The sequence below is a fragment of the Aulonocara sp. 'chitande type north' Nkhata Bay genome, linkage group LG15 (assembly GCF_057382095.1).
Source record: "Aulonocara sp. 'chitande type north' Nkhata Bay isolate Kocher_YH1m ecotype deep benthic linkage group LG15, A_spYH_male_GT1.1, whole genome shotgun sequence".
Classification (NCBI taxonomy): domain Eukaryota; kingdom Metazoa; phylum Chordata; class Actinopteri; order Cichliformes; family Cichlidae; genus Aulonocara; species Aulonocara sp. 'chitande type north' Nkhata Bay.
Window position 1 is genome coordinate 7,658,782 of NC_141358.1, and position 12,262 is coordinate 7,671,043.

At 42.9% G+C, this 12,262-nt stretch overlaps 1 protein-coding gene across 1 annotated transcript; it reads right to left on the reverse strand.

The window, feature by feature from the left end:
• Positions 1-776: 776 nt before the first annotated feature.
• Positions 777-2,810, reverse strand: pou3f2a (POU class 3 homeobox 2a). The gene has a single exon (XM_086264289.1). It carries the CDS (start codon positions 2,522-2,524, stop codon positions 1,127-1,129), a length of 1,398 nt encoding a protein of 465 aa, XP_086120415.1. The 5' UTR covers positions 2,525-2,810; the 3' UTR covers positions 777-1,126.
• Positions 2,811-12,262: the final 9,452 nt, after the last annotated feature.

A 12,262-nucleotide genomic window follows, 5' to 3' on the forward strand; every position in this document is an offset into this window, starting at 1 on the left:
GATACATCCCACAGATCGCCTTCTCCGTGAATGAATGAGTCATACAGTAGTAGTAGTAGAAGTATAGCCACTGTGGCCAGAGCTGGTACCAGGATATATTCAGTTTTTTTCTTCTTCTCAGGAAAAGAAGGCAAAATGGGCTGGATTGTTCAGAGTGTTCCAGCCGGACAGTCTCGGTCTTTCTCGTCACAGCATTTTGGAAAAGTACAGAAATAACAAACAGCAAAAACACACTGTAAACAGGCGCACAGAAATTTCTGCACAAAAGGAAAAGCCTTGAAGTCCACCAATACTCAGTCTCAATTGTATTATTATTATTATTTATTTATTTTATTATTATTATTTGCTGATAAATTAGGAATGTAAAAATGTAAATACTTTCACATTTTATTATATTAAAGCAATACTGTATTTTTATTGTGAATAAGTTCAGGTCGTCACAATAAATTTAGACGAATACCTACAATTTTACAATAATAATAATAATAATAATAATAATAATAATAATAATAATAATAATAATAATAATAATAATAATAAATTATCTGGCTGGTATTGGCTTAAAATTTTAAACATTGTACAGCAGGTGTCTGCCATTTCAGCCCTCTCTTGCCACAAGCCGCGAAGAACCCCTGTTGCTTTTGTTATGATGGAAAGATGGCGTTTATTTACCCACACTCACTGCGACTAAATCATCATGCCCGAAGCGAGTTTTTATGTTTTTTCTCCCCGCGGACACGTCTCGTCCGTGTCACACTCTGCCTTTTTTTCATCTCTTCTTCTTCTATTTTTTAAAATAACATATTTGATGATGGCACACTGGCGCCTGGGTCTGGCATAAAGAAAATGTCGCTGTTTTTTTCTTATTCTTTTTTTTCTGGTTAGCACACACCACCCCGATACGTTTGGCAGTTCTGCGGCATGAAACCTCTCCATACGGCTCTGCTATGAGTATTTTTAGCGCTCGCGTGCCACTGCGTGTCCCCACTGTGTCTGTCCGTGGGTCCAACATCTAAACTGGCTGAGGTCCAGTTCCGAGCGGTCCAGCACAGAGAATAAAAGAAATAAGGAGGCGTTATACCTCCTTTAAGGGGTCCGTGTTTTTACTCGGGATTGAGAACTGAGGTCACTGCACGGGAGTTTGTCCTCCGTGGCGAGGAGGGGTGTCCCCGTACATGTCCTCTCCTCCAGGTATCTGTCCCCCAGCGGGCGTCATCCTCTTCTCCTTTTGCCGCCGGTTACAAAACCAAACCCTCACCACCTCCTTCTCCAGCTGCAGGCTGTCCGCTAGGGAGTTGATCTCCGCTGCTCCCGGTTTTGGACATTTGAGAAAATGGCTCTCCAGAGCCCCTTTGACGCCCACCTCAATGGAGGTTCTCTTTTTCCTTTTCCGTCCCTGTGCCGCGATTTTATCCAAGCTGGTGGGGCTCCCCGAGGTGGAGTCCGCCTCCTCCAGCCACTTGTTCAACAACGGTTTTAGTTTGCACATGTTTTTGAAGCTGAGCTGAAGCGCCTCGAACCTGCAAATGGTCGTCTGAGAAAAAACGTTCCCGTACAGTGTCCCGAGAGCCAGTCCCACGTCCGCCTGGGTGAAGCCAAGCTTGATTCGCCGCTGTTTGAACTGCTTGGCAAACTGCTCCAACTCGTCAGAGGTCGGCGTGTCCTCGTCAGACTGATCCTGATGGCCCCCGTGCTGGTGATGGTGTGTGAGAGACTGCTGGTGGGCCCCGGGGCCGCCTCCGTGTTCACTGAGGTGCGGACTGTGGCTGTGGTGGTCCTCTTCGCGCAGAGGGTGGTGGTGCATCCCCCCTTGCTCTCCCCCCGGCATCAGACCGAAGCCGGACTGAGAGTACACCAGGCTCTGGCCCTCAGATGTCGCCATACCGGAGATGTGCGTTGTGGCTGTGCTGGTTCGCCATGCTCTGGCGTCGTGATGCGCCTGCTGGTGCGCTAGGTGAGGGTGTCGCTGTTGCTGCTGCTGCTGTTGCTGCTGCTGCTGCTGCAGACTGCTGGAGTTCTGCAGCTCCTCTCGGTCACTGTCATGCAATACGGGTTTCACGTCCTGTTCTCCGAGGGGACTAGACGGCCAGGGTGCCCCGCTGTCACCGTGAGACAGCGCCGTTATCCACTGGTGCGCGTGGCTGAGCGGATGCCCAGCGCCCGGTAACGTGCTATAGTCGTTCTGGAGCAGGGTGTGCGCGTCCCTGTACGCTGCCGCCTGCTGCATGCTCCCGGACTCCGAGTGCGGCGGCGGCGCGCTGCTGGGGGTACTGAGGACGCTGTAGTGGTTGGACGTTGCGGTCGCCATAACTATCGGAGCCAGAGTGATAGCTGGAGTTAAAAGGAGGCTGCCTTTGACAGTAACTCTTTTGCGCCACGGGGCAGCTAGGCGTCTCTCTCCAGCATCTCCCGGGCGCTGTGCCAAGGGGACGCAGAGGCGCGCACCTGTGGTCCGCCTCGCTCCGCTCTTTATTGGCCAAGAACGGTTGACAGATGTGGTTACCCCTGACAGCACCCCGCTCATTGGTCACGGGAGATTGTACAGAAACCCCAATCACTCTGCCCAACAATACAGGCAGTCCTGCAGGATGCTAGAGTACTACAAAGTGGAGGGAGAAATCAGGCAGTGTAAACACAGAATAGGCAGAAGAACCTGGGTTGTACTAAAAGAAAAAAAAAGGGGGGGGGGGGGGGGGTGTCTGACGTTTCTGTCTTTGTTTTAAAGTACTTTTATAACCTTGATCTGGGTCACTGGGTCACAAGTGTTGGATTTGTGCGTCAAAACGCTGCGTAAAAGTTACACACGAGATGAAGACTTTACATATTATTTATTGTAGGATAGCCATCACTCCCGTTTTAATAGTTTTTTTAAACGCAACTTTCAGAGAGCAAAATGTTTAAAATTACCAAACATTCCGACCACGTCTGATTCCACGCGCGTGAAGTTGGATATCTGGAGGTTATTTTGCGCCACGAAAACAAAGCAGCGATCGTGACGAGAAACTTCCAGCTGCCTCTCTGCCCCCAGGACGCTGTCCAGAGAGAGGGGCTGCGTGCTTCCAGCTTCTGCCCCGTTACCATGGCGAACGCAGTGAATGGAACAACAACGCCCACGTCACAGCTGCAATTCGCTCCTTCTTTTCGTTCCGTTCCAAAGGGCTCATTGGGGCCGCGCTCTCGGCCGACGGGACAAATAATAGGGAGGAGGGGAGGGGGAGGAGGAGAGGGCAAATCGGGGCCGAAAATAGAGGAGGCTTACAAGAATGGATCCCTCTGCCTGCTCTGAGCCCACTCCACCCTACACCACCCGCCCCCACCTCCACCTGCCTGTTGGGTAAACTTTGAGATGTGGCACGCGAGGCTTGGCTTTTCAGACAGCAGGCCTCGACCTTTAATGTGCGGATGAGGAACAAAATGTAGAAAATATTTCCTCCTTCAGCAAATTTGTGCTCTCCAACATGAGTTTTAAATGGTATACCCACAAGTCCCATAAATACCATATAAAATATCCACTTTATTGCACTTTAAAATCTCTTAGCTGATAATTAATGCAACTTTAGACTAATCCAGGAAATCCCACACTTATTTGACAGCTAATGTTACCTGTAACTATGAAGATTGAGCTTTTAAACATAATCTGATGCACTGATGTTTGATTAAAGCTGTGCTGTAATGACGATTTTAATGTATATTATCATATAAACACTACTTTGTGTACATTTTGAAGACTTTGAATTCTCCATGAAAGTGTTTTTAATGGAAACTAAGCTTTCACTAAAGGCTTTCAGTACCTCGTTTATCATTGTAGCACAGGATCGTTAAGGTGTTGGGAAGACAATATCAGTTAAGTTAGTGAAAATTCATCAAAGCACTAATTTTTTTGCAGCATCTGCTGGTCCTATCTTTAAATTAATGCAATAATATTGAAATTAAACTATTCTTAATTCTGCTGAGTCCCCCTGAAACCCTATTAGACCCCTCGGGGGTCCCTGGACCTACTTTGGCAACTACTGGTATTTAGGAGATGTGATTTTATTGGCTCAAAGTGGGGCACTGACTGTAAGATATCATAGCTATTAGGAGGTTAAAGGAACCTCAAAGGACCAAAAAACATCAATGTTTCACCTTCAAACAGGGATGCTGTGCAGCATCATGGGCATCAAGGAACATCTGTGTAATCTTTTATATATATATATATATATATATATATATATATATATATATAAAATAAATTTAAAGCCAGAGGGACTCTAAGGCATGCAAAGAAAATAGCATTTATAAGGTTATTGAAGACCAAGGTGACCTACAATAAAATTTCGTATAAGAACTGATAGGTTAACCAATAAATCCTTCAACTGATTGAGCCGAGGATGCATAGACATAAACTGACGCGCTCAGATTTATAGGGATCGAAAGAACACTGGCTTATGATTAGGGTGTAATTCGGAGAATTACCAAATGTGTCGCCAGGGGCTCTGGCAAGCCGTGTGTTGAGAGAGGCAAAACATATTACCCTAATAGACTAATATGCAAACTACTGGCTGCCCAATTACAGGACTTAATAACGCATAAACGATGCGGGTCCTGTTCTTACAAGACGAAGAGGTCGTTGTTAATTCAGTCAAAGGGCCGGCTATGCTGTCAACACAGGCAGCGCTTTTGCACACACATGCAGTCTTCGTTTCCCTGTCTGTATTCACGAGTGAAAGTTAATGATGGAGATTCTGAGCGTTAAATTAACAGTAATTATGGCCCCAGTGCTGTAAAGATTCAATTTCTTCCCAAGTCTAATGGGCCAAAGTGTCCCTGTGCGCAGGCACAACTCTTTATGAGATATTTATGATTGAATGATTATGATTGAGATGGAACGAAAACAAACACGCACACGGAAAAACCCACAGAAGAAAGGCATCTGTTCCTTTTTTTACATTTCCTACATTTTTGCTGTATTTGAATTTGTTTTTACTCTCTCTGTTTATTTATTTTTTTGGGTGTAGCAGTGCAGCAGGAGTACTACATTAAAGGCCAGCACTTTTTGAATCCAGATGTGAAAAGCCTTTTTTTATTGGCTCCTGTGTAAACAGTACCACCCGCTCTCCCACACTGCTTTGAGAACGAACAGTTCAAGTGTGAGGTGAAGCCATTAATGTGAGCGAATGTTTGCAAGCACACCAGTACTCTGGCTGCTTTCACTTTCTCTAGACCAGTATGTGACCAGGCCATGTCCCTCCCCCTGTGGGAACTCTAACACAGGGGTAACTGGGGCAAGGGGGGCTCCTTTATGCTGCCGGACACAGGGAGATAATGGCCATTCCTCCACAGCTGGCCCACACAATCAAAGGAAGAGGGGGCTCGGAGGATTCCAGCTTTAACCAGCCCATTGTCTGGGCTAATTACATCTGAATGCAAGACTCGGAGAACCCACCTCCCCCCTGAGTGAAACCTGAACAGAATACCCCAAACAACCCTTCAGAGATGAGGGCGAGTGCACAGACACGGGGCACACACACAGAAAAATATAAACCCTGGACTAATTCATTACCCCTAAATGTAAGCACACAAACACTCACGCGCGCGCACACACACACACACACACACACACACACACACACACACACACACACACACACACACACACACACACACACACACACACACACACACACACTCGAGCCTCGTTCATTACCCATACACACTCTTGTCCCCAGCAGGCTCTTATCGTAGTTTCGTGTCTCTCACTTGCTCTCACACACACATACTCACTCAGATGTGGCACTCAGCATTAGATCAGATCTCAGCTTGCTCCTCTCAGAAGAGATGAGGAGGTCTTAGAGGACTTAGGTTGAATAGAAAACACAGAGAAGAGCCATTCCCCATTGCACCCCCAAAATCCCAATCTACACCCTCCCTCGCGCCCCCAACCACCAGTGCTCGACTCCATCTGCAGCCTGAAGTACGTGGCCTGGGCTCCGTTCGGTGCGGTCTGTTAAAACTACATGTCAGGAGGTGATGTTTTAGTGTTTTCGGTTGTTTTTTGGGGGTTGGAGTCAGAGAATACATCCAGCTGGATTGATATGGATTTCCTCCAGTATGATGAGCACTGCAGTGAATGCGGGTGTTTGAAACAAAAAGAGCAAAGACAGAGAAAAAATGTGTTGCTGTGATGGCTTATACTAGAAAGTGCAGGTACAAACACAGTAAATGGCTTTAAAAATGTCCGGAAGAGTTTACTGCTTGCATCAGAGATTTTGAATGGATGTTGGAATTTAGGCTGAAGCTCTGAAAGAGTTTTAAATGCAAGAACCAAAAGCAGCTGAAATCAGTCAATGATCATTTGCTCCGAGAATTAAAAAATGTAAATTTTTAGCATGGCATTTAAAGCAGTTGGTGTGCGAGTTGAATAGTGAAGGACGACGGCTGTGGGTTTGTCGTTCAGAAAATTTACAGATGAAAGCCGTTAAAATGTCAGCTAATCTGTAAATGATGACTTTTAATCTGAAGTTGAAGTGCCAATGATAGTTTGGACTAAATGACAGAAATGTCAGTTGGAGTATAGTTGTGTAGTGAGTTAACATGCAGAGGCTGAAAGCTGTTTATTAAACTTTAATGTCAAGTTAATGACTGTTAATCTGCTGGTGTGCATGTGGGCACTGAAAATGCCAGATGAAGTGTGAAGGATGAAAGCAATTGAAACCACTACCGCAGATAGTTTAAGTGCATCGTAAATAGTTGTAGAGTCAGTTGATGTGTAGTCACCTGGAGGGTTGAAACATGAAGCCAGTGCAGAAGTGCCAAAATGCAGTTCCCTGAATGGCCATTTGAGGCTGGCACCAAAACTCATATCAGTGAGTTGGTCGCCTTAAATATCAATTGTAAAATCTTCAACTAAATACCAGCATTATCCATGTTTACAGCCTAGTACCAATCTGTAAAGATAACCTTTTCATTTACATTTTATGAAAGATTAAACGTCTGCTTTATTATTACGGGCATTGCAGTTTTCAGTTGCAGACTGATGCCGACTAGGTACCTTTTGCTGAACCGGACCTATCAAACATATTTGCAGGGTTGGTTTAATTTGGGTCATTTTGCTGCAGTCGTCTAGTAAATAACATTTAATTCAGTTTTTTATATAGAGCCAAATCATAACAACAGCCACCTTGAGGGGCTTTATATTGTAAGGTAAAGATTGTACAATAATGTAGAAAAAACTCCAACAATCAAACGACTCTCTGAGCAAGCACTTGGTGACAGTGGAAAGGAAAAACTCTATTTTATAAGGAGGAAACCTCTGGCAGGACCAGGCTGCCATGACTGGTTGAGGGTGAATTAGGGCATGGCTTGCTGTGCAAACAGTCATACCAACAGCTCATACAAGAAGACTATAATAACTTAGACTTTGGTCCTTCCATGCTACATATACAAGCATATAGGGAAACAACCTTTCTCAAGAATTTCCTGTCTTTGGAGGAGGTCTTGTTTTTTTCCCAGCTGATGAAAAACTATCTGCTGCAGATGAGCCGTATCTGAAAGTCAAGTCTTTAAGAAATATGAAGAAATACATTAAAGGCATGACACAAGACCTGAGACATGCAACTGACTCATCAGTTGATCCATTGACTCTTCGGTGAAACCTCATCAGAAATGGTCTCAATGCAAGGTGGGCTTCTAAGGAAGGAAAACAGGGAGAAAAGGCAGAGAAGAGTTACACAAGAACTGGACTGAAAATCAGTGACAAAAGGTTTCTTGGACCTGTTGATGAATACAAATTAGAAACTTTTGGTACAAGTTGTTGCCAATATATAGAGAGGTCAAGAGAGGGGTACAAGAGTGAGTGTCTGGAAACTGTCTGATTGGCACCAGATTAATTTTTCAGCATGACAATGACCCCAAACACACTGCAGTACACACACACAGCTGGATCAAAAAACAAACAATATCTTCCTCCAGAGCTTGGACCTCAAAATTACTGGAGCAAGATGGAATAAAAAGGCAGCCAAAATCCAGTGAAGAGCTTTAAATGCCCTTTAGGAAGCCTGGAAAACTATTCCTGAAGACTACTTAATGAGATGACGAGAAATCTTGCCTGAGAGGTAAACAAATCACTGCACCAATTTTCAATTTTTCTAGCAAAATACAAAGAAATGAGGGGGTAGCTCAAGACTTTTGCACAGTGCTAATGGTTTGCATGTATATAAACAGCCAATTTCTCTTTTCCTAGCTTGTAAGTACTGATATATGGACATATACACCAATTTCCATGGACACGTTTCACATTGTGCGTTTGTGTACGTGTGTGTGTTTATGTGTGTAAGAGGTGGTGTCAGGGTTGGGAGGTCTCACTGGTGCTCAGTTTAGCATTGATTTATTCTCTTTCTCCAATTTATTTCCCCTTCGCCTGATCTGCCTCTGGGAGGACAAATGGAGGAGAAACACCAAGCGCAGTAACTATCTCACACACACATGCAGACACCACTAGCTGTATTTTACACAAAAAGTGACAAATGTTTCAAAGTACAGGAATACACTCAAATACTCAAATTCATATTTCTGTATAGGGGGTGGAAAGCCAACACACACATATAGTCAAATACCTCTAAAGCCTAGATCTCGATTTCCAGTGTTTCTGTGGTGGACCAATCAGACTGGTGACCATTCTGTGGATCTATAAATTCACAACACTCCTCAAGTCCCAAGACACCAGAGCTACTATAAGACTTCTCATGTTGTCCCATATAACTGTCTTCAGAGAACCTATAAAGACATAAAGGGATGCTCCTACCTCTAGCTGAGTGGTCATAATTCACCGGCAGGTATTTTTACCGTGACATTGCTGTAGAGGTGCACAGATTCATCTCTCCTCCTTCTTTAAAATGTCCTACACAAACTCCAGTCAGGGGAAGCAGTCGTATTTTACCAGCAGCTACTTGTCACAGCCTGGTGTAATGGTTTGGAGGTGTAGGGTTGTATTGGAGTGTGTGGCCTCGTGGATACAAGCTTAAAGCCTCGTGTCACTTCTGCTTTGGGGGGTGATAACAAACCTCTCCCTTTTCTCCTCAAGCAGAAAAAGAGCACATCAGGAAAAGGGGGAGTGCGGGACGGGAGAAGGGGCAGGTAGGTCGTTAAACCCACTTGAAAGCTCAGCGCCTTGATCGATAGTCTTGGGCCAAGCAGGGATTAAAATCAGGCTAAGTCTGTTCCAATCAATACTGATGGCTAACCCTGGGGTTAAAGCAGGAGTAAATCTCCATAAACGTCCATACACAAATCTGCACTGCGCCCTACAGTACAAATAAATCTACAGCTATCCATGCAAATGGACACACAATGGGTTACTGTGTGAGCACAGTCGATATGAATGAGTCCTGTATAGGCCTTCAGCGAAGACAGAGACTGGTTGTTTGTACCTGGGTATACACTGTTTATGTGAAAGATTGAAGTAATAAATTGGAGTTTGTCGATGAAAATGAGCAGAGTGAGTAAAATCCTTATAAAGAGGTGCAGAGTGTTTAAATTGAGAAACAAACAGCAAGTTTCCATGTTTGTGCGTACACACAATCAGAGAATGATTTAAAGAGCTGAAATGTATGACTGACTGCTTTGCACCCTAACCGAGGAGGGACATTGCTGTCTAGACTGATCTTACAAACATAGGTCTCTCTATTGATTACTAATACAGATCAATGCAGGTATTGACAGGAAAGGATGTTGTATTTCGATATTCCAATCAGCTAATTTTTCTAGTGTAAAGTTTAATGTCTCTTTCTTAAATGGTTATCGGTTTCCTCTAATCATTGGGGACAGATCACAGACCACAAAAAAACAGGAACCAACAGAAGTAAAATGAATAAAAACTGATAACTGTTGCTATAGTAGCAATAGTTTGGGAAATATTTTATATTAAGTCAGGAGTTTCTGAGGGTTAAAGACTATGTTGACGGTTGGGATGGGGGTGGATGGTGGTCAACCAAAAGTGACATCGCATCAGCTAGCGTGAGCCGTGATTTGGTGTTGTTTCAGCTTGTCATACGCTTTTTTTGTTTTTTGTAATGTGGAATGCGCCAGGTTGAAGACACCATTTTCAATCGATTTTTACTTTTCAATGATGTATCAGTACAAGAACTCAGAGACTCTCAGATTATTCAGAGGGAGATGCTGCAACAGCTTGAAAAGATTAAACTTTCTGTAGAAAACTCTGGAAAAAAATCTCTTTGCAATTCCTTCTACTCCTATATCAGCACTGATATGAAGGTTTTCTTTGTGTAGTGAGTCCAAGTGTTCAGGAGAAGATTACAGTTGTGATGGGACTATGGTGATGTCATTGTTTGTGTGTGAAACAGCAAACGTATCAATTAGGCCATTAGATGAGAAGACTTTATGGTGAGTCTCATTTAGCAGTTATTTTCACATTTAGTGTATACTACTATGTGTATATAGAGATATTAGCTTTAAATTGTGTGCTAGTATACTTTTATTTGCTATTTTCAATACATTTGGGGATTCACAGTGAAATGTACAGATACCAGTTTCTTACTGGGATGTCCTTAACAGTCAAAGATTTGAAGGTTGAATATTGTAACCTTACTCTGATCACAATTTCAGTATAATTGGGGGGCCAAACAACTTGCTAGCCAATGCTAGCTAGCTAACAACAACTTTGTCTTTATCAAACATTACTGTTTAATGTGGTGTTAAATTAGGTTTATGAGTGGTCAAAGAGTTAGCAATTTGCAAATGTTTGCTAATGCAGCTAGCTTAACAATCCATGAGATGTTGCTATTATTATTCGCAATGAGTCCACAGCTAGTTTGTGAAATTCAGACCTTAATCTAGTAAGTACTGAAGTTTCTTGTGGTCATGTGTGTTTTGCTTGAGATATCCACCATATTGGAAGTGAAACAACCACTGGCCACTAAGAAAAATTTATTATTTCAAAGAAGTTGGAAACAAGTGTGTTGGACCAAAAATATCCTTAGGATTGCTTTAGTCGCCAGCAGATTGCCTCAGTTGCCCATAGATTTCATGGAAAATTCTGACTTGTCTGCAGATATTTGCTAATTACTAGCTAAGCAGTGGTAAAACTTCAAAAAATGTTAATAATTAAATTGAGACAGCCACACCTTTTAAAATGTGCTTGGTGCGTTTTGTGTAAACAAGACGGTGTGTTCCAGATGGTTGCCAGTTGGTTGGAGGTCAGTCTCTAAGACTTGAGCTTTAATTACTTGACCCTGCACTATCACCATGATTGTCACACATCCAAAATAGCGGAAAAGTTAGTCTTAAGAGATTGTCTGCAAAATCTCAATACTCTGTGCAATACACGAAGGTAGGAAAAAAGTACCCAAAAGAGACAAAAAGTTATTTTTCTACTGCTTTTATACTTTTTTTTCTCTGTCTTGTTTACATGTTAACAACTAAATTTAACACACGCTTACAAAAACCTGACAGTTCTGTCTAAAACCCCTTGAAACCAAAAAATACAAGCACATTGTCCGCTTTTCACTTAGACTCCAATGTGAAATCATACTTTTTTTTCTCCCCCCACCGAACACACAACACACAGTTGACAATATTTGGCACAGTCTTCACAACTCAGCTCTCTTGTGTTCATGTGCTAAAGCATTGTCTGTCAAAACGCTGAAGCAAAAGGATCAGTTGGCCACACTGATGACTCACAGGTGCAAACACTAGTTACTAAATTGGTCAATTACAAATCAGAACAGAGGGGCGAAGGTGAGTTCTCTTGCTTTGGAGATGAAGGGATGACAATGGTGCACAGAGAAATGGAAGGAGAGGGTAAAGAGGAAAAGGGCATAAAAGATAAAGAGGGAGTTGCATTGTGAAAACAGCTGGGTAAGTTTGGGTGAATTGAAAGATGGACATTTTTATTTTTATCAACAAAAATGTTTGAGGAGCTGCTTTTCATTTGGTTTTGCAAGGTTTCTGTTTACTGCCTTGTTGTGATGCCTTTTGTTTTAACGAGTGTAGTTAAAGAAGATTAAATTATCTCACAGTTGAGTTTACAAAAAAACATTTTAGATTTCTATTTTAGATACAGGACACAATATATAGATGTATATTTATAATGCATATTTCATATATTAAAAAGGGGACTCCACATTTATTCTATAAAATGTGCTTTTATTGTGGATCATGTCACTTGCATGCATCTCATCTCTTTACCAGAGAATCTAACTGCCTTTAACCCCTGTGTCCTCCATCACTCCTACGAGCTGTTGGGGGTTGTGAAACGAGGGCAGAG